The sequence below is a fragment of the Boleophthalmus pectinirostris genome, unplaced genomic scaffold, assembly GCF_026225935.1.
Source record: "Boleophthalmus pectinirostris isolate CB_2022bp ecotype Guang Dong unplaced genomic scaffold, ASM2622593v1 HiC_scaffold_2823, whole genome shotgun sequence".
NCBI lineage: Eukaryota > Metazoa > Chordata > Actinopteri > Gobiiformes > Gobiidae > Boleophthalmus > Boleophthalmus pectinirostris.
The window spans coordinates 1,606,712-1,629,605 of record NW_026571288.1 but is presented as its reverse complement, the minus strand read 5'-3'; the positions used below and the strand labels follow the sequence as shown (position 1 = coordinate 1,629,605).

At 42.5% G+C, this 22,894-nt stretch overlaps 2 protein-coding genes across 2 annotated transcripts; one reads left to right on the top strand and one right to left on the bottom strand.

Annotated features, from left to right (window-relative positions):
* The first annotated feature begins 392 nt into the window (after nucleotides 1–392).
* Nucleotides 393–18,060, top strand: LOC110167146 (rhamnose-binding lectin-like). Its single transcript, XM_055159814.1, has 17 exons — nucleotides 393–564; nucleotides 1,606–1,638; nucleotides 2,874–2,933; nucleotides 3,483–3,618; nucleotides 5,590–5,699; nucleotides 7,992–8,036; nucleotides 8,239–8,371; nucleotides 9,896–9,999; nucleotides 13,453–13,583; nucleotides 13,698–13,834; nucleotides 13,908–14,065; nucleotides 15,134–15,269; nucleotides 15,843–15,987; nucleotides 16,353–16,410; nucleotides 16,587–16,725; nucleotides 17,036–17,139; nucleotides 17,927–18,060. Exons 1-17 carry the CDS (start codon nucleotides 546–548, stop codon nucleotides 17,938–17,940), a joined length of 1,662 nt encoding a protein of 553 aa, XP_055015789.1. The 5' UTR covers nucleotides 393–545; the 3' UTR covers nucleotides 17,941–18,060.
* A 1,633-nt stretch (nucleotides 18,061–19,693) lies between these two features.
* Nucleotides 19,694–21,061, bottom strand: LOC110167140 (L-rhamnose-binding lectin CSL2-like). Its single transcript, XM_055159812.1, has 6 exons — nucleotides 21,013–21,061; nucleotides 20,829–20,933; nucleotides 20,556–20,688; nucleotides 20,325–20,482; nucleotides 20,221–20,231; nucleotides 19,694–19,903 (listed from the first exon to the last, which is right to left on the bottom strand). Exons 1-6 carry the CDS (start codon nucleotides 21,035–21,037, stop codon nucleotides 19,694–19,696), a joined length of 642 nt encoding a protein of 213 aa, XP_055015787.1. The 5' UTR covers nucleotides 21,038–21,061.
* Between the last annotated feature and the right edge of the window lie 1,833 nt (nucleotides 21,062–22,894).

The following is a 22,894-nucleotide window of genomic DNA, read 5'->3' as shown; positions in this document are numbered from 1 at the left end:
CTTGGAGGGCCGGATCTGGCCCCCGGGGCGTATGTTTGACACCTGTGGTGTAGACTGTGCAAAGAGACTCCTGAGACAGTCCAGCACATAACTGCAGGTGTAAGATGCTGCAGGGAAATAATCAAGTGCTGGGCATAGTGTACAGAAACAACTGGGGCAGGAGACGACAAGTTTTTTAAACTTCACCCTACTCCCTTTGAGCACCAGAAATAATCAAAAACATATACATCCTCATGTTTGTAATGTACCAAGCTTAAACAAAAAAAAAAAAAAAAGATTGATTGATATAGCAGGATGGGAGGGCCTCTACAGGAAACTGTGTCATCTGAAATGCTGGTATTGACAAAGACTTGCAATGTTGAAAGAGTTTATTGCTGGTGAGCAATTTAAGGAAGAGTCAGTTTGGGTTGAACAAAGGTGGATGTGGGCGTGCTGCTTAACAAACAAAAGACTGAACAGGAAAAAGATTTTCAGTTATTGGAAAGCAGAAAATGATCACACACAGTATATAAGGTCTCCTCAAGTTTGGGCTTCAACTCTTCAACATGATTTCCTCTGCTCTGGGTGAGTACTATTTCTAAAACCCATTCATCAAGATTATTATAAGAACTCAGATATTATAATAGTTACAATTTTGGAAGCAAAATTAAATCATTTCAGTTCTATTCTATTCTAAAAATGTAACATTAAATGAACTAGTATAGTGTTTTTTTTATCTTGCTATTTATATCACAGAAAGGCTGATGTGATAACTCTGGCCAAGGAAAAGGGAGTGGTAATGTATTAGAATGAAAGAAAATGTAATGATTTTATATTACGCTGGACTCTTGTGAGCTTTAATCCATGTTATCATGTTACCTGTTACAAGTGAACAGCTCCTTTTACCTTTGGTTCAGTAGAGGTGGATAATTCCAGGGCAGAAAGGATCCAAATGATTCTAGTGAAGATGTACAGAGTTTAAAAACATAATGGAACATTTCCTGTATTACCACATGACATCACAAGGTGGAAAAATAGTTAGAAAAATGTGTAGTATGGGCCAGTTTCTACTGAACAAAAGTGAAAGGAGATGATAAGTTGAAAACTATCTCTAACTAACAGAGCATTTGGAGCTTTGGAAATGTAGACAGACTAATAAACCAGGAATAGTCAAACATGTGTGAATGAAACAAAACACAACTCCAGATCTGTTTTTGACGAGGTAACAGCATTATAACATGACTTAAATCTCATTAAAAGCCCTTTTAGCATAATATAGGACCTTTTTAAATGCCTCTGATCTGAATAGTCACGACCTCAACCCCAGCACCTGCAGCCGTCAGCAATCAGGGCTAGTGCAGCCTCTGCACTACTACTACTACTACTACTACTACTACTACTACTACAGTACAGACAGTTTCAGTGTTCAGTCACACGGTCACTGATGGTGAATAAACGTGCCCTGCCTCTGTACACCTCTAGACTCATTAGGACAAGACTTATTGTCCCAAACATAAGGCACAGTTAACACAGGTTCAGTTGTGAGTTGTCAGCTGTAGTACCTTGTTTAAACATACAGTTCACTTAAATACATGTTGATATTTGAGTACTGTTTCTGCTCCACAGTGTTGGCAGTGGCCTGTGTGCTCCTGAGAGCAGGTCAGTACAGACACATGTATCTGTGGAACACATCACATCTCACCATAGACTCTACAACATAGATCTAGACCATAGATCTAGACCATAGATCTAGACCATAGACTCTAGACCATAGACTCTAGACCATAGACTCTAGACCATAGATCTAGACCATAGACTCTAGACCATAGACTCTAGACCATAGACTCTAGACATAGATCTAGACATAGACATAGATCTAGACCATAGACTCTAGACCATAGACTCTAGACATAGACTCTAGACCATAGACTCTAGACCATAGATCTAGACCATAGACTCTAGACCATAGACTCTAGACCATAGATCTAGACCATAGATCTAGACCATAGATCTAGACCATAGACTCTAGACCATAGACTCTAGACATAGATCTAGACCATAGACTCTAGACCACAGACTGTGGACCATAGACTCTAGACCAGGCATGTCCAAATTATGGCCCATGGGCCAAATGTGACCCTCAGACAAATTTTTCTTGGCCCACAGGCTTCCAGGTGAACTGGCCCAAATTACCTTACATTAATTAAAAATTAACTTTTTACTGCAAGTTTTTGAAAATCTACCTTGATAAAGCAAATATTTAATACTGAGTGTGTGCTTTTAAGAATCTTAGAATGAGCCCTCAATCTTTATTCATTCTATAGTGTTAAAAATGCACATTTTTCAATTATTCACTGTATTGAACACCAGTCTACGGCCCTTGATCAGTCCTCTGCTTCGTTTGTGTTTAGATATGTGGCCCTTAATGAAAAAAGTTTGGACACCCCTGTTCTAGACCATAGACTCTAGACCATAGACTGTAGCTCCTCCTCCTCCTTTACATGATCTAAATAAAAATGTGAACATTAAATAACAGACTGATCTGCTTTTCCCTGAGTTCGCTCCCACTGGCGTCAGCGACAGGTTGATTGACAGCCTTGTTGCTAAGTACCCGCCCAATGCCAAACCAGCAGTATGAGCGGGAGGGGCGTTACCTTCAACAGCCTTGCTCCTGATTGGATCTTTGGTTTCATGCTCGGTTTTTTAAATATGGTCCCTGGTTGAAGATTTGTCACTATAACTGCTAGCCTGAATGAGCTTCATTTGGTTGCAACCAAACTCTACTTCTATTATACAGTCTACAGATGTGTATAAAACATATGATGATCTGTAAGGGGTAGGGTTGGGTCTTCTCTGTTATTTTATGGTTTCCCTGTGTTGTCGCTGTGCTTCAGTTTCCACAGAGAGGGCGGTGACATGTGACGACTCTCAGAACGTCCATCGCCTGAGCTGTGGTAAGGACAAAACAAGAGATTTATCATGTTTCAAATTAAAGACATAAACTCCGCCCACAAGCACATTTTAAATAGAGCTGAAAAACTGGGCGGGGCCATGGGTGGGTGGTCAAAAGTATCAAAAATCAGATACTAATCAATACAAAAAAATAGTATTGAAAGTAGATAATCATTTGAGCAGGTATCGATACTAAAAAAGTCCCAGGACAGAAATGAGAACAAGTATAAGAGCACATAGACTAGTATACACCCATGGACCTGGTTTAGACCTGGTTTAGACCTGGTTTAGACCTAATTTAGACCTAATTTAGACCTTGACCACTATGGAACTTACCTGGACCACTGAAGGATTACACAGATATAAGGCCACATGGGAACAGAGAAGAAAGTACTACCAATAATGTTGATAATCACAGTATATTGTCTAAATAAAGAGTGTTTTTATTATCATTGGTATCAGAATCAGTACTGAGTATCGAGTCTGTTCTTTAGTATTGGAATTTAGTGTTTGGCAGTCCTCCTCTGAGCAGTTGTGTGTTGTGGTTTCAGATCTGGGGGTGGTGGTGGTGCAGTCAGCTCTGTACGGTCGAGTTGACAAACTCATCTGCAGTGAAGGGAGACCCGCGGAGCAGCTCACCAACACCCACTGCTCCCTGTCTGGTGTAAAGGAGCGCATCCAGACCAGGTAATAAACCAGGACTAAACCAGGACTAAAGCAAAACTGAACCAGAACTAAACCAAGACTACACCAGAGACTAAACCAAAACTATGCCAAGACTCAACCAGGACTGAACCAGAACTAAACCAAGACTACACCAGAATCAAAATCAGAATCTGAATCAGAATGTATTTGTCATTCCAGTATAAAAAAAAATACACAGAAACGAAACACAAGTAATAATAGGAATAAATTGTTAAAAATATGTCAAATACATTCTTTAAAAACAGCCCCACTTGCCCTCATTTTCTAGAGTCGTTCCCAGTCAGTACTATTCTGTGAGGTGCATTAATGTCAGGGTTACATGACAGAATGGATCTGCCTGATGGCATCAAGGTAAAAACTGTTCCGTAGTCTGGTGGTCCTGACCTGTAGGTGGTGCAGTCTTCTGCCTGCTGGGAGAGCTGTAAAAGTCCATGTGCTGGATGGGTGGAGTCTTCCATGATGCTGTAGCTTTTGTCCTGCACCTGCTGATGTAAACGTCGTCAGTACAGAGCAGACACAGCTGCAGATGTGCTCAGCAGCTCTTCCTCCTCTGCAGAGTTTTCCTCTCTGCCCTGGTGCTGCTGCTGAACCACACAGTCATGTTGGAGGTGAGGAGATTCTCCATCACACTCCTGTAAAAGGTCTTCAGGACAGAGGAGCCCAGACCTGCTTTTTTGAGGTGCCTAAGAAAGTAGAGGTGTTGATGCATTGATCTTGTATTGATCTTTCTTTACTATGCAACTGGTGTTGTTAGACCAGGTGAGATTGTTCATGATTTGGACTCCCAGGTATTTGAAACACTGATGTACAGAGGAGAAGATGATGATGTTGTGGATCTTTACAGTTTATGACCTGTTGTTGAGGAAATGCAGTTGTAAATTGTCCTGCTTGAAACAAGGAGAATGAGTTTGTTGGCAAATGTCTGTGGGTTTATGGTAGTAAATGCAGAACTAAAATCCAAAAAAAGGAGCCTAACATAAGAATCCTTTTTTCCCAGATGAGTTAGAGCTATGTGAACCAGTCCAGATATGGCATCTGCGGTGGAGTGATTTTTATGATAAGCATAACTGAAGCATGTCCACAGCGACGTTTATTTCTGCCATAACCAGCCTTTTGAAACATTTCATGGACATTAGAGCCACAGGACGGTCATCATTCGAGGTTGACACTGTGCTACACTTTGGGACAGGTATAATAGGAGTTGTCTTGAAGCACTTTGGCACCACCTGCTGGCTTAAGGAGGTGCTGAAAATGTCAGTAAGTACCTCAGAGAGTTCATGGGCACACATTTTGAGAGCTCACCTGGCACCTTATCTGGACCTGCAGCTTCAACGAGGTTCACCTGCTGCAGGTTTCTCTCCTCACACCCAATGTTGTTGCAATGAGAGTGGGGTCACTAGATGTTATGGTGAACCTGGAAGGAGAAAATATGTTTAGAGCTTCAAACTGTGCAGTTGTTGAGGGCATCAGGGAGAGGAGGGTCCCGTGGGCACTCTGCCTCCTTCTTTTTATAGTCCGTTATTTCTCTGATGCCTGCCCACATTTGTCGAGGGTCATTGGTGGAGACATGACCCTGAATCTTTAGAGCATGGTTCTTTTTTGCTCTCATTATACCAGCAAATTCTAAATTCCTCCTAGTTGCTGCCTCTCTAAACACCTGCCAATCAGCACTAACCAGGACTAAACCAGGACTAAACCAAGACTAAACCAAGACTACACCAAGGACTAAACCAGGACTGAACTAAGACTAAACTAAGACTGAACCAGGACTAAACCAAGACTACATCAGTAACTAAGCCAGGACTGAACCTGGAGTAGACCAATGTTAAAATCAGGACTTAAAAAGTCTGATTATGATTGTTTTGAACAGGTCAGTTTGAGTTGATGAAAGAATGAATGCAGCCCTGACAATAAGAAGTGTTAGGAGATGTTCTCACACTGGTTCCTCTTCAGGTGTGATGGGAAGAGTCAGTGTGAACTCAACACAGATTTCTTCCGCTCGTCTGACCCGTGTGTGGGGACTTACAAATACCTGGAGACAAACTACACCTGCTTCCCAGCAAGTGAGTTTTACTTCATTTGTATTTATAAACTGAGCTGGGCAGTAGTACACAGTTACATTTATTTGAGTAACTTTTTAAAGAAATTGTGCTTTTCTAGCAGTATACTTTTAGTCCTGCTTATACACTGCTCAAAGAAATTAAAGGAACACTTTGAAAACACATCAGCTCTCAATGTGAAAAAAAAAAAAAAAAAAAAAAGCTGGATATCCATCCAAATATGGACAGGGAAATGTCTCAGGAACAAAAAGATGCTCCTCTTTTAATGAAACCCTGAAAATCAAAGTGAAATAATGAAGTGGCAGGTTAGTCCATTTTGCCAGAATTAAATTTCTAAACTCAAAATGCTTCTCAGTATCTTGTGTGGCCCCCATGTGCTCGCCTGCATGTTTGACAACGTTGTGGCTCCTAAAGAGACAAAAGATGACGTCTTGTGGGACGTCCTCCCAGATCTGTGTGAGCATCACTGAGCTCCTGTAGAGTCTGACGAGAAACCTGGTGACGTCTGGACCCAAACATAATGTCCCAGAGGTGTTCTATCAGGTTTACGTCAGGTGAACGTGAGGGCCATTCAGTTGTGTCAATCCATTCTTCCTCCAGGTTCTGCGTGCAGACTCTTGCCACACGAGGCCAGGAGTTTTGCGTCAGGAGTATAGACTGTATAAAAGAAGTGGACTAAACGAGTGTGACGTCACCCACAGCGTTCAGCGCTGCTTAAATGAGGCTCGTGATGCTCACGGTTACAGGAGCAAATCTGGAGCCAGATTCTGTGTTATGAAGAGGATTTTTTTGACAGACAAAATAGTGAAAAAAAAAATCAGGCTCATGTAGAGTGAGTTAATATGAACATTTTAAGACCAGAATGACGAGGTTCACTGCAGCAGGTACAGAGAGAGGAACCACAAGATCCTAATGTAAGTCAATTAGAGCCAGAGTCAGAAGGAGCCAGAAGAGCCTCATGTGGACTTCCTATTTAGCATGCGGCGGCTAGCGCGTTAGCCATGTCCACTCATATATACGGTTTATGATCAAGAGGAACCCAGGACCTACTGCACCAGCCTAGAGTCTGACAATGAGTTCAAGGATTTCATCCCGATACCTAATGCCGTTCTGTAGCTGGTAGAGATCTGTGCATCCCTCCATGTATCTGCCTCCACCAACCATCACTCACCCACCACCAAATCATTCACGGGAACCATGGTGCAGGCAGCGGAGCGTTCTCGGTGGATCTCCACGGTGCTGGTGGTGAGCACAGCTCCCACTACAGGTCGTGGACCCCTAAAATCACCCTCATGAAGTGTGTTTGTCAATGTTTGGGCAGAGACATTCACACCAGTGTCCTGCTGGAGGTCAAACACGGGAAGAGCTCAGCCTGTTCCTCCTGCTCAGAGGAGCAGATATGTGTCCTGCTGATGGTTGAGAACCTTCTACAGCCCTGTTCTCCTACAGGAACTGTCTGTCTCCTGAAATCTCCTCCATGTTCTGGAGATTGTGCTGGAGACACATTAAATCTCCTTGTAACAACACGTCCCGATGTGCATCCTGGAGAAGATGGACAGTGTGTGCAGCTTCTGTAGGGTTAAGGAACGGCCTCATCCTCCCAGTGATGATGCAAAAGCAGCACTAGTGGAAAACTACCCCAAAACACCAAGCGGGAGAAACTTGAAATGAACTCCACATGCAAAACTCGTCCTGTCTAAGGGTTGGTCTCATTGGTGCTGCTCTAGTGCCCCTGTTGTTCATTTCCATTAAAAGAGGAGCATCCTTTTGTTTCTAAGACATTGCCCTGTCCAGATTTGTATAGATATACACTTTTTTTTTCACATTGAGATCTGATGTTTTTAGTTTGTTCCTTTAATTATAGTATATATATTTTTATTGAAGTAACAGTACTGTTACTTGAGTAGTTGTTGTGCTTCCTCTTCTTACTGTGTGTAAGTCAAAAATGACAAAAGTTTTATGTGACAATATGAAATGAACATTTGTGTTTCTTGCAGTTCCTTCAGATGTGATTTAGTTTGTTTCATTTTTGTGTCTGTCCTTAGAAAATTCTTTATTTACTGTTCTGTCCTTCAAATGAGATAAAATTCAAATGATAAATTAGATGTTACGTCTCCAGTTACTTTTTAACTTCCTCTTACTTGAGTAGTACTTTTCCCATATACATTTTATTCTTACTTGAGTCATTTCTCTGACCACTACGTTGTACATTTACACATGTATTATTATTATTATTGTTATTATTATTATTATACTTTAAACTTGCCCTTATCTCTGCTCTTTTTGCTCTGACAGATCAAGTTGTGGCCTGTGAACACTCCCTGGCTTACCTCTACTGTGGTACGGACTAAACCAGGACTAAAACAGGACTAAACCAGAACTAAACCAGGACTAAACCAGAACTAGACCAGGACTAGACCAGGACTAAACCAGAACTAGACAAAAACTAAACCAGGGCTAAACCAGCACAGACCGGGCCTAAGTGTTTGTGTGTGTGTGTGTGTGTGTGTGTGTGTGTGTGTGTGTGTGTGTGTGTGTTCAGACGATGGGCAGGTGATCTCTGTGTATGGAGCACACTATGGACGGCATGACTCTGTGACGTGTGCCTATAAACGCCCCCAGTCTCAGATCCAAAACACCGACTGCTACAACCCCACCGCCAAGGTGGCACAAAGGTAACTCACATTTACACTTCCCTTTAGATTTTAACTGTAGACCACATAGGCACCACCAGAGAGGCTCAAGTGTCTTGCCAAAGGACACAGTTGCCCAGGGATCTAATTTCAATGGGAATGTTAAGTGTGACTTTTTTTTTTTTTTTAGACGATTCATTTCAGTGTCAAAAAGAGACTGCAGTGGTTTAAAGCAAACACGGGTGTATCACAAATTTGATTCAGTTTGCAGTTAAACACTTTTGAGGTAAATTGTCACATCATCACTTAACAACAACATAGGAACAAAACCTTCTCGTGTTTGAAATAGAAGGCCTGCATTTTAACCATTAGCACCTGATGGAACTGTGGTTCTAGTGTCGGGTGAGCTCTGTGTCCCCTGTCCCAACAGATTTATATAAAACCAGTGATTTGTCCCAGTTTTATACAAAGAGAAATGTCCCAAGTGTCCCTGTTTTGGACCAATCTGATCCCTGCCAACAGTAAAGAGAGACATACACGGTCATTTGTTTTGGTAAAATACTAGTCAGGCTGGCGCCACCTAGTGCCTCTGCTCAATTTTATTTCTCTCCAGAGACTAGGTCAGGAATCAAAATACACTAGACGGTTTGTAAAAATCCCGGAAGTTGTAGATCACACACCGGCCAATCAGCTGTGAGCTGTGGAGCCATGACTGTGTCCCTTTTGTGGAACAGCACAACAGTAAACAAAGCGTCGAGATGGATGTAGACGAAGAAAGACATTCTGTGTTGGCAACGATTCCCAAGATCGAGGATTTAAAGCCGAAACAAAGAGAATGTTTGGTGAATTTTATCAAGGGGAAAGACGTTATTGTCCTTTTTCCTACAGGATTTGAGAAAACCTTAATATACCAGTTAACCCCGTTAGCAGCGCATTACATATGTCACGACCAAATAGCAGCGATTGGTTAAATAAAAAAAACACTGCGAGGTCAGACGGTTTCCAGGAAGTGAAATCGGCTGATGAATCAGGCTAGTAAAATTCAAAAAAGCTGCTTAAAATCGACCAAAACACAAAGAAAATGTGACTATACTGACTCATGTTCGTCAGGAATGGGCCGAGTGCAGGACAGCTTTCCTTAATTACACACTCGTTTCACTATTTTATTATTACCAGCCACCACAAACACAGTGTCCCAACTATTCTAATGCATTTTCAGTGCATTTTTTAATTAAATGCATTAAAAAACAGGGCTGTTTGAGCGACTGAGTAACATCAGTCACATATACTGGAGCTGTCACTCAGATTTTTCATGACTCTGTCCTTTGACTTTCTGTTCCAAACAGAGCTGACAGTTGTCACATCAGTGTGATGTTTCATCATCACAGCAGCACGTTACATTTACACTGGGTTTAGATTTGGGGGAAAAAAGCCTTTGTGACAATTTTGACTCTCACGTGCATGACCTGAGTCTGATTTGTTTTAATAACTGCAAGTTCCGAGCAGTGGGCCTTAAATACTAATTATTTACCATCATTATTGGACCTTCTAATGTTTCTTTTACAGCTGCAATGGTAAAAGCAGCTGTGTGGTCAGAGCCAGTAACTCAGAGTTTGGAGATCCATGTGTGGGAACCTACAAGTATCTGGAGGTGGCCTACATCTGCCAGTGTAAGTTACATGATCCATCCTGTGTGTCAGATGCCCTCCCGTCCTCCTGTCCCTGTGTGTCAGAATGGATCTTTCTGTTTTTTTTCTTCTGTGTCCAGTCTCTTAAATGTGTCTTTCTCTTGTTTTACAGATGAATGAATTTCAACAGAAAACAAAGAGCGTTCACAAGAAGATCTTGTTTAATAATGACACTATTTTCTGATCTATGTTCTAATGTTGTTTCCTATCACAATCATACCTGGAGTTGTGTTTTGATATTTGAAACTGAGCAAGACAATAAAACAATACCATAAAAGACAATGCTAATATCATTATATCACCCACAGTAAAGTAACAAACAGATTTTAACCACTGTCACAGACTGATGTTAATGTACAAACAGAACAGGAATGATCATTGCAGAATAAGAACAATGAAGTTAATGTAGCAGAGCAGCATATTTGTAAGTGCACTTCAAGGTAGTAAAGTTGCCAACAACGCCACCTGGTAATACCAGGACAGTGTTTTTCCCCACCCACTATAGACACACAGGTTCGTTGACTGAATATGGCATGAGACTTGAATATGCTTTACATTGAATTTATTATCCATTTTTGCAAAGCGTTAATCACACACATCCTCGGCCAGTCCTGTGCGTTCATTGTCCATTGGGTCGCATGGCCTCGTTGCTTGGGACCTTAGGACCATTTTCACAGTCAACACCGCGCCTCGCAGTAGCGCTTCCCGCAAGGCGAAGACTTCAGAGAGCGAGTCCTTTCACCAAGGGCCACGACCACCGAACAGACCAGGTACACGGAGAAAGAAAAAGAGAAAAGGGAAGGCTTCCCGCCAGCAGGAGCCGTGTAGAATTCACCGCGGCACGCCACCCAAACACGCAGAGGACCGCACAGCGCCGAGCCACAAACGCCCCACGATGCCCGCACTCTCTCCGCAATTACTGCGCAGAACACCTTGCAACAGTAAACTTAGTGCGTCTAAACGTGGTCCACTCGGGGCCTCGCGTCTTGCGGCTATGACAGCTTGGCTCCGCCAGCGTGTGACGTCAGCGGTCGGAGTTCAGGAGGGAGGGGCGAGCGCAGCGCATAGCGCCCCTTTTATAGGCGGGTTTGTGACTCATAAACCCGATACTATCACATTAACAAAAGAGCACAGGCAGACAGGCAATCTGTGCCAAACATCAAGGTCAGAGATACACTGCCTTGTTCCTCACTTATCTTGTCCAGTCTGAGTTGATTATTGGAGATTTCACTGAAGGAACAGAGAGAAACGTCATGTTTACAGGTGGAATAGTGTGAAACTCAAATGTCATGGATTCATGTGAGAAACATTCACAGAAGAAATGCTTTGTAACATTAACTGGCACAAAATGATTAAACCGTGGAAAGTGTCAGACGAAATGACAATGATAAAGAAATAAATCATGAATAAATACCCTTCAAAGATGTTTTCCAACAAAAAAGAAGTGAGGAGTGGGGGGAGCGCAGAGATTCTGACTGTAGTTTTGTGAGGGTTCATGTGGTTCAGAAGACGGGGTCCACTTGTTGTCAAGGCCGCCTTAACTATAAAGTGTTGTGGGAAACACTGATACGTATCTTCAATACTGTCCTGTAGTAACCTGGGTCCAGGACGGAACCAGGACTAAACCAGGACTGAGTGTCGGGACAGGGCCGGAGGTGCCGGAGGTCACCCAACAGTCTACAGGTGAAAAGACCAGCACAGAGGTCCGTGCGTCACGGAGCTAAGCTCACATTTATTTTCAACTAGTACTCTTTCCCCCCTGGACGTCTACTAGGAACAACCCATACATATGTTACAGGGCTAAACATAGAGCATAACTGCATAAAAGAAAACAGACTTCCACGAGTGATTATAAATGATTTTTACACTCATGAACTTAATTGTAACACAGACATATTTGTATCTCTGGAAACCTTAGACTCTGAACTATTCATTTATGGATGTTTAAATGTGATTCAACTCATTTATAGGTGTATAACAGCTCACTGAAAATGAGGGTTTACCTGGTCAGGTGCAAGCTCGAAAACAAAAAACTACATTCAGCATCTGATATCTGCATGTTCTGAGTACTATATTCATAAAAAAATAAAAAATATACTTTGTCAAAGTATTTAAACAGATTTCATATCACCAGGTACAGTATAGCCAAGTATACACCTGTTTTTACCTGTTGTACACCTGTGTGCACCCAATAAATTTTTTTTCCATTTAATTTATTCAACTCATTTAACTTATTCAACTAATTTAGCTTATTATAATATAATAATATAATAATAAAACTCTTCCCTGTCAGTGTGTGTCCAGTATTTGTCATCTTGGCTATTTTCTCGTGCGCAGAGCTCCGCATAAACGTTTTTTCTGTAGCGATTCTGTTATACATCGCATCTTGGAAAAAAAGACTGAAATATTTTAAGGACTGGCCTGGGCAACATCCAGATTTCAGCAATTTTGGTTCATAATCGAGTATAAAGCTCAGATAGTTTGTTTGGACATCGCAGGACTCCACACAGACGCATCAGCGGCATCTCACCTTCTCCCCGAAAGTCCGTCGCTATCGCTGTTTTCCACTTTATAATCAACTTCAACATCATCACTTTGAAATCTATAAAAGTCACTTTCTCTAAACTTATCCATAAAATACGTCCGCTCCTCATTATTTCTAAAACTGTGCGCCGCAGCGCGATCTTTCCATTGCACGTGTTTCGTGTTGTGTTTTCCGGAAGCTACTATCACTATATACCGTCACTATTTCGATTAACTTCGGAAAAAATCGGCGAAAACATATCCTTGAATCCTATTGGTCAGTCTAGTGTGGGTTGTAGTGGCCCCCACCGATCACAGTCTCTGTTTAAATGTGAAAAACCGAGCCATTTCTAAAGGTCGTCAAATCTCGTCTTTAGTGAAATGGCGGAGGTGTCAAAAGTCGTCATTAAGGGTTCAGGGGGGGTCGTCAAATGTCGTCTTCATGGGGGAAAGAGTTAAAAACAAACATCAAAATTTTAAAATGAATTCTGAACTGGACAGGGAGCCAGTGCAAGGAGTACAGGACACTGTCCTGTTTAGTCAAGTGATTAGATAGTTGTAATATCTTGTACATGTCCAGAACACATATCTATGAGTCAGCAACATTATCACATGACATCTGAGTCCTTGTGCCAAAGTGTCCATGTTCACTTCCTGCTCATCAAACTGTCCTCTCTTCTGTGTGTGTGTGTGCGTGGGTGTGTGTGTGCGTGCGTGTGTGTGCGTGGGTGTGTGTGTGTGTGTGTAAGTGTGTGTATAAAAGAGCAGAGTGATGCTGTTGCTCATCAGTGTCTGAACTTCTGCCACGATGTTGTGCTTCATGAGCGTCCTCTGTGAGTATAACACCTCCACACCTCTGTGTGTTTAGACTCTACAGCTACAGTAACACACACATGTGCTGAACTGTTTCAGGGCTGGCTGCCACATGCCTGGACACAGCAACAGCGTCCTACGCTTTGTCCACCACCAAAGTGACCACGTGTGACACTCTGGGCTATGTGCATCGCCTCAGCTGTGGTGAGTCTGTCTCAGTACAGTACAAAGTACTGTGTACACTGTGAGTGTGGGACTGGAGTTAGATTACTACATAAAGTACTACTGTGACCTGCCTGTGAAGTATAGTTGAATACTTACAGTTGAATATGTTGTTGACACAGAGCGAGCGTGGAGTGATTGCTGTACAGGCTGCACTGTACGGACGCCTGGACAGAGAGACCTGCAGTGAGGGATGGACCAATAACCTGAAAGACATCACCTGCTCCCAAAGCGGCACCAAAGCAGTCCTTCAGAACAGGTTCATCTCGCCTCATGTTTGTGAGACCTGGGTTCATGGCAAAGCTCCACATTCTTATCATTGTTATCCACAGATGTGATGGGAAGACGACCTGTGAGGTAATCACAAATGCTTTCCGCTTCTCTGACCCGTGCTATGGCACCTACAAATATCTGGAGAGCACCTACGCCTGTGTGCTGGAGGTCAGCAGCAGTGTGGTGTGTGAGCACTACAACACCAGACTTCAATGTGGTACAGTAGAACTATGCAGTCCAGTAGAACTAGAACATTGGAATGCTCTACAGCAGGGGTGCTCACACTTTTTCAGCATGTGAGCTACTTACAAAATGACCAAGTCATAAAGATCTACCTAATACAAAGCCAAGCAAACTGCACTGAAACACTCTGTGCCCCTTTTTTTGGACCCTCCCCCACAGTTTGAGAACCTCTTCTTTAAGAGAACTTCCTCTGGCACTTTACACAAAACTGTGAAAAAAGTGAAGGAAGATTTTTAAACCTGTTTTTTAAAGTTCCAAACTGGAGTTTCATTCTTTTCTGGTTTTGCAGTGATATTTACCAGCCTCTGCACGTTTACCAAACCAAACGCACATCGTGACAAACACAGATGCATTTGTGCACTTTTGTTAGACAAACTTCAGCCAAATGTGGCAGTAGGTCTGTTCTGTAGATCCGCTCTATGCTGTAGACCTGCTTTGTGCCAACACTGGAACACAAATTTAGACTGGTTTTTGCTTCACGTTTGGTCTTGCTCTTCTAATCAGCCGCACTGTGGGAGGGGCTTGTGTTCGCTGTACGCAGGAAGGAGCGAGAGCGTGAAAAGGCGAGGGGCGGCGTGCTGACGTGAGGCAGATGGACAGGTAGGATGTTTAGGAAGTTGAACCTGCCCTGTGATGCACACTGGTACACGAGGGCACACGCTGTCGCAGACGAGCCGTGCATAGGGAGCGTGTGTGTTTTTGTGATGTGCCGTAGAGTCTCCGCGGGTTTCAAATGAGCGCACAGGCTGCACTGAGACGCCCCACACGCTCCTGCACCCGCTACAAGTTTATTACCAACAGCAGCGGCCGTAATGAAATATGATCACACTTGTTGAGTGTCAGACCTCGAGTGAGAGACAAGACCGAGTCCAAACGCAAGTCCAAGACGAGACACGGCGATCTACCCACACGACCTTGGAGATCGACTGGTAGATCGCGATCGACGTATTGAGCACCCCTGCTCTACAGTGTTTAACATGTGTGTGGTTTATTGAACATACTTACAGTTGTGATGTAGTAGTGATGCTCTTTCCTCTCACAGGGCAGGGTCAGGTGATCCATGTGCTTTCGGCGTACTACGGTCGCACTGACCACTCCACCTGCTCTGAAGGACGTCCTCAGTCTCAGCTCCAAAATATCCAGTGCAAACTCTCCGTCATCAGCAACGTGGCTCAAATGTAAAAAAAGTCTTTATGATAAGTTTTCTATCTGAAGTTAAAGAGGCACAATGTGAAGTTAAACAGACACAGACTTTCAGAGGGAGGTGCTGCCTTCTGTTTGTAGTTATTGTAAAGTGAAGTATAGTAAAGTTATTGTTTCGCCAGGAATGTTCCACAGTATGGTATTAAAACTTATATATCGATCTGGTGACACCACGTCACCATACCAAGTAACAGGTCAGCTCTGTGGAGAGGCACACCTCACAGTCAGAATGCAGGTTTTTCAATGTTTAATGCCATACTGTGGAACATTAGTCCCACTGGTGAATGGTCACATTTTTGTACAGCACAAAGTGCTTTACATCAGTGAACCACTCACCCTTTCACACACACTCATACACCAGTGTACTGAGACATTAGGGGCAAGGTGGGTTAAGTGTCTTGCCCAAGGACACAACAACAGCTGTGGGAGCTGGAATCACACTGACAACCTGTGTGTCAGTGGATCTGACCACTCAATCAGTAATGTTTGTCAAGAGCAAGATTCAAACCACCAACTTTCAAATCTACCTCCTTACCTTGATTCTCCAGGTGCAATGACAAATCCAGCTGTTCGGTCGGAGCCAGTAACTCTGTGTTTGGAGACCCCTGTGTGGGGACCTACAAGTACCTGGATGTCAAGTACATCTGCCAGAGTGAGTGTTTGAGTCTAATGCACCGACAGAACAACCATTTAGTTTATAATATTATTTGGTTCTGTAAAGCACTCACCTGGTTTAGTCCTGGGTTAGTCTTGAATTATTTCTGCTTTGGTCACTGATTAAAGTCCTTGCCTGGACCTGGCTTGGACCTGGTTTAATCTTGGTCTTAAAACTATAAGTTGACATTTTCCAACATTAGTGGAACGTCTTAATTTGGCTGTGGTTTAGTCCCTGGTTCAGTCCTGGTTTAGTCCTGGTTTGGGTCTGCTTTTGTTCCTAGTTCAGTCCTGGTTTATGATCTATTTAGTTCTGGTTTGGTCGCTAGTTCAGTCCCTGATTTTTGTTTTGTGGGGTAACACAAATGCTTTGCGCTTCTCTGATCTCATCCCACTGTTTCCAGGTCCTCAGTCCGGCAGTCAGTGTGGTGTGTGAGCACTCCACCGCCCACCTCCGCTGTGGTACAGTACAACCTTATGCACTAGAATGCTCTATACATATGTTTAAATATGACAGGTTAGACTTCTCATTTGACTAGAACACAGATAAGGTCTGTGGTCTAACTTTAACATGTGTGTGTGATTTGTTGAACATACTTACAGTTGTGATGTACTTGTGATGCTCTCTCCTCTCACAGGGCAGGGTCAGGTGATCCATGTGCTTTCGGCGTACTACGGTCGCACTGACCACTCCACCTGCTCTGAAGGACGTCCTGAGTCTCAGCTCCAAAATATCCAGTGCAAACTCTCCGTCGTCATCAGCAAAGTGGCTCAAATGTAAAGAACAGTCTTACGATAAGTTCTCTGTCTGAAGTTAAAGAGGCACTATGTAACTTTTCAGAGGGAGGTGTTGCCATCTGCTTGGACATGTTAGTATATGTAGTTCAGTCAGAATGCAGGTTTTTCAAGGTATTTCTGAGCAACTGAATAAATGAAAGATGCCAGACTGTGGAACATTCTAGGCAAAAGAGGAATATCTCCACAGAGAGGTGCAGATGGTGGACTTCTCATCCAAAAAGTTACATATTACACACCTAAACCTTTACCTTTAATGCTTATAACCTGTACCTCCCATTTGATCGTCCAGGTGTAATGGCCACAGCAGCTGTTCGGTCATAGCCAGTAACTCTGTGTTCGGAGACCCCTGTGTGGGGACCTACAAGTACCTGGATGTCAAGTACATCTGCCAGAGTGAGTGTTTGTATCTTTAGAGTATTATTTTGTTCCATAAATCACTCATAGACCTGGTTTAGTCTTGAATTAGTTCTGCTTTGGTCACTGATTAAAGTCCTTGTCTGGCCCTGGTTTGGACCTGGTTGAGTCCAAACTACAAATCGACAAATACTGATATTTGTAGATGTCACATTAGCAAATATAACAACATTTGTAACCTATGTAATGTATGTGGTCTGGAAACAAGACACAGGGTGATTCCCAGTTGCCAGGATCCTCAGCCTCTGAACCACTTCAGACAGATTCAGGTCATCAGAGCTCTGCAGAGTGGTGTTCCAGTTCCCCCAAAGCCTTCACCTCCTCCGCACTTGATAACTCTGTTTGGCTCATTTACCAAAGATGCGCCTGTGGATCCTTGGCCACCTTGAAACCATTGAAATTGCTCACAGTGCACTGCAACTTCATTTTTTTTTTACAAACTATTTGCTTTTTGCTGTCATGTTTCTATATTGAACGTGGCAGAGTTTGGGCAGACATCCTGTACCACATGAGAACAGGCCTTTTGTGTTGAAAAAACAAGTTAAATTCACTGCTCATGTGTTTGTGAATGAGAGCCGTGTCCAGTGTTCTGAGAAAGAACCTGAGAACTGTGTGAACTCAAGAGAAATGTTCTGACCACCTGTGGCCCTGTTTAAATAATCATTTGAATCAAATGATCAAACTAAACCAAAATGTGCTAAAACTATTGAAAAAAATGTAACTGTTGGAACTGTCACAAAAAAACTATATTTTCTTTATTTTACAGATGCATCTGTTTGAGTCTGGGTCTCCAATAGCCAGACTGCGGAAGTCTGTACTGAGGCGATCTGGATCGGCCCACGAGACTCTTAACCTGATTTGAATGTGTCAAATAAAGTGCATAAGCTACCGACAATGTTCAGATTCAAACTCCCTCGTCAACTCTAAGTGTAATACCTAAAACTGACTACTAGATAATATGAGCACAAACCTTCCTGAAGCCTCCTAGGACCTGCCATCCACATAGGTGTGGACATTTATGTCCAACATGTTTTGGGTTGTTCAGGCAGTTAATAAATATTTTTAGCAAATCATTATTGAATTGTGACTTTATTGTGTTCAATCAAAAATGATTAAAACATCAAATGAATGTTTTATATATCAAATATGGACATCATTTTTCTCAGAAACTACATCACATAAAAGTATAATTCTTTAGTTTCTTGCACTCATCAAGTCTCGATCAGCCCAAATAACAACGAGAAATCAATAAAGCCATGCAAGAGAGTCCAAGGAGGATAAACAAGTATGAAAGGATCAAGTGGAAATTCTGTTTTGTATTTATTTGTCTTGTATTAAAAATGCATTTAAAACAAATGCATACACACATACAAGTAATAAATGCACATTTTAGATGTTGAATTAAGACAAATTTACAAAGTCATGTATTTACTCAACCAATAAAATGTGTCAGTTTGAACATGTGACCTAAGCCTCGCGTTTCATAGAGCAGTGGAATTTGACAACGTTTCCCAGCGAAGTGTTTGAAATATTCAAAAAAGATACAGCAGGTACTGGATTTAAACAACTGTCTACAGAAGAACAACACTCGTATAATGTTGCCACTTCTTTTAAAAATAAGGAATGTTGTGATGTCATTTGTACAGATTCTCTGAAGCTAGCTGAAAGCACTACTCTGAAAACACAAAATGGATTTAAAGAAAAAAGAGCACTTTCTCAGGAGCCTGTGATCAGTCTGAGTGTTCATGGTCCTGTTTAGGAGTTTGATTTTACACTAAAAGTGAGAGTGACTCAGTGAAAAACTGTTGGCTAATGGTTCCTTGTGCCTGTGCTGTTGTTGAGAGAGACTTGTTGAACAGCACAAACAGCTCTCCTGTTGTAGCTCCACATAAGTTCACTCTTTCTGGTCAGATTGTGCTAAACAAAGCTGAAGTCTAAAGATTCAAGTGTCACTTTTGTAACAGGACTTCATTATTGATTCACTCCACACTCTGTGGTGATGAGCCACTACTGTAGCCACAGCTGCCCTGGGGCAGACTGATGAAAGTGAGACTGTCACTCTGTGTATCAGCCCCTCTGACCACCAGCCGTCACTCACCACATTCATACTGGCAACGTGACTGAAGTGGAACCTAAGGAAGGACAGAGCCTGTTTTCCCAGCAGTCTCTGAGTCCAAACCAGAGCCAGCCCTGCTCAGCTTCTCCTGAAAACCTGTCTCATGTCATTTAAATCTGTTACATTCACTACACTTCAACTCCATCATTTCACACTGTTCCTTTGTGTTTATGTAAGACAAGATTATTCAGATTCAGATATTCAGATCATTTATTTTCTTTGGGGTGAGGGTTAGACGTGTCAGGCGTTTCATTCATTCGAGGACACACATTCTATGGTTCACTCCTGGGTGTTTCATTCGTTCTGGGTTGGGGGCGTCTCACTCGTTTTGGGGTACAGACAGCAGGGCCTTTCACTCCTGGGGGTTTCAGTCGTTCTTCGGGGCCTTTGGGGTTAGGGTTGTATATGACGGGCGCTTCACTCGGTCTGGGGCACAGATATAGCCGGGCCCTTGGGGTCGTCGAAGCGGTCCATGGTCCTCAGCTGCATGATCATGTGCAGGCCGTAGGTGAGCACCAGGACCATGAGGAGACTGGTCATCAGACCCATCCAGATCCCAGGAGAGAAGAAGCCGGCGCAGTCACTGGCGTAAGAGAACTGCCCCCGTGACACGTTAAAACCCTGGATCTGCACAAACAAAGAGGAGGTCAGAGGAACATGTCTGATGTCCACTAAAGCACCAGTCACACATAGATCCCAGGAAACTGCCGGCTACAAGAGATGCCAGAGTGTGACCCCATTCACACATGCAACAGTCCCAGAACACATGCCATCTCTGCAGAGTTCTACACTTGTGTTTTGTTTCATCCACATGTTTAAGTATCCATCCATCCATCCATCCATTTTCTTCCTACTGTCCCTGACCACCACACGATGTTGCAGAGATGTATCAGCCAAGACAGCCCCAAGACCTAAGATACTCGGGACGAATATCACAGTATCACCTGACCCTGCCCTGTGAGAGGAGAGTAAGTATGTTCAACACATGTTAAACACTGTAGAGCATTCCAATGTTCTAGTTCTACTGGACTGCATAGTTCTACTGTACCACATTGAAGTCTGGTGTTGTAGTGCTCACACACCACACTGCTGCTGACCTCCAGCACACAGGCGTAGGTGCTCTCCAGATATTTGTAGGTGCCATAGCACGGGTCAGAGAAGCGGAAAGCATTTGTGATTACCTCACAGGTCGTCTTCCCATCACATCTGTGGATAACAATGATAAGAATGTGGAGCTTTGCCATGAACCCAGGTCTCACAAACATGAGGCGAGATGAACCTGTTCTGAAGGACTGCTTTGGTGCCGCTTTGGGAGCAGGTGATGTCTTTCAGGTTATTGGTCCATCCCTCACTGCAGGTCTCTCTGTCCAGGCGTCCGTACAGTGCAGCCTGTACAGCAATCACTCCACGCTCTGTGTCAACAACATATTCAACTGTAAGTATTCAACTATACTTCACAGGCAGGTCACAGTAGTACTTTATGTAGTAATCTAACTCCAGTCCCACACTCACAGTGTACACAGTACTTTGTACTGTACTGAGACAGACTCACCACAGCTGAGGCGATGCACATAGCCCAGAGTGTCACACGTGGTCACTTTGGTGGTGGACAAAGCGTAGGACGCTGTTGCTGTGTCCAGGCATGTGGCAGCCAGCCCTGAAACAGTTCAGCACATGTGTGTGTTACTGTAGCTGTAGAGTCTAAACACACAGAGGTGTGGAGGTGTTATACTCACAGAGGACGCTCATGAAGCACAACATCGTGGCAGAAGTTCAGACACTGATGAGCAGCATATATGCAAATATGTGCAGCATCAAACATATAAAACTTTGTAACCTGCAAGGCCTGTATATGACACTAATTCCACACACAATCTCCTCACAAGTGTTGGACAAAGGTCATTTAAGTGAAATGATGATTGTTTCCTTAAACTTGATTGCTGTGTTGTGTGTGTATGAGAGTGAGAAAGAAAATTATCACAGTGTGTGTTTGTGTGTGTGTCTGTGTTTGTGTGTGTGTGTGTTATCATGGGGGTAAACACAGTAATGTAAATATTGCATTAAAACCTTAAAAAGCATCTTCCACTGATGTCACAGTGAACAAACATCAGGCTGTAAAAATATTTTTACTCTGCAAAATCCTAATTATTACAAAGGTTATATTGACTTGTAATATTCCAAAAAGCAGCTACACACTTCTGTTTTTTTTCACATGCCTCAACTGACATGACGTCATATCAGTTACAAATACCAGAGTACTTGTACTTGTCCTCAATATCTGCTGTTGTTCCCTTTATAATCAGTAGTTGGTTCGCTCAATTGGTAAATCACTGGACTTCCACATGGGAGACCTGGGTTCAAATCCCCTTTTAGAATCTGACTGTTTTTTTCTGCAACATATAATTAAACAATACAAACATTACATGGAACATACACAGAAAATGTAGTTGATCATGAACATGACCTGTAAATGTCATGCAAAATGTTCACTTTATCTTTACTAGTTTTTCATAATATAGTTGTTTGAGAAAAATGCAAAAGGAGCGACTTCCAGGAGTAAACCACACATGACACATATAAACCTTATATAAAGATTTACTACAAAGACACTGGTCAATTCTTATATTTTTTTCCAGTTTTTTTCCATATGGGTCCGACCATCTCAGATTTGACTGAAAAAATTCTAAAAGTTTCACACACTTTCCAACAGGACCCAGATTTTAGCTCCCAATTCTTTATAGTTTTGTCATAAAAAGATATTTTGTCAACTCTGCCGACCGTTTTGAGCAGAGTTGTTCAAGGAGCCACTTTCAGATTGATTTATCAAAAAAACAATTTAAGGTCGGTCCTTCAAATTTTCATGGGTTAAAATTTGGCAAATGTACTTGTAGAATCTGGACTTTTACACTTGTGCTTTTGATTTATCACAGATTTCTGGGGGCTTGAATTTGCCCTCAGAAAATCTGAGGGCATCTTTGAAAGACTGTGGAAAGTGCAATTTTCAAAGACAGAGGTTTAAGATTGAACATTCACCTTCTCACACAGGCTGTCTGTCTGTTTTTAACATACCCCAAATTTGTGATGGTGTTCTGATTTATTTTCCCTTAATTATTTTTTTTAAATGTGGTGTCCACATACATGCAGAGCATGCATGGACGATGAAGACACTTTCAGAAGCTAAGAAAACACTCTGATTTCATGACACACAGCTTAAACTTTCATTTCAATCTTCATAAACCATATTTGAAGTATAACTTATATGTAGTCTTTAGATGGAGTTTAAAAACACATTGGAGCACTTCCTGTATTGCCACATGACATCACAGGGTGGTTTTCTATTAACTAGAAGAACTCAGCCTAAATATGCAGGGTTTGTGTGTTAAACATGTGTGAATGAAACAACTCTAACCTTAAAGACAGAGACAGAAGAGAGAAAGTAACTAAGTCTTTATTTATACAGCACTTTTCACAGACATATGTCACAAAGACATTTTACAGAGCATTATAGATTCATTATTCTTTTTCTCCACACCTGGTGATGGTAAGATACTATTGTAGCTACAGCTGCCCAGGGGCAGACTGACAGAAGCCCGTCTGCCATGCCAAACGGCGCCACTG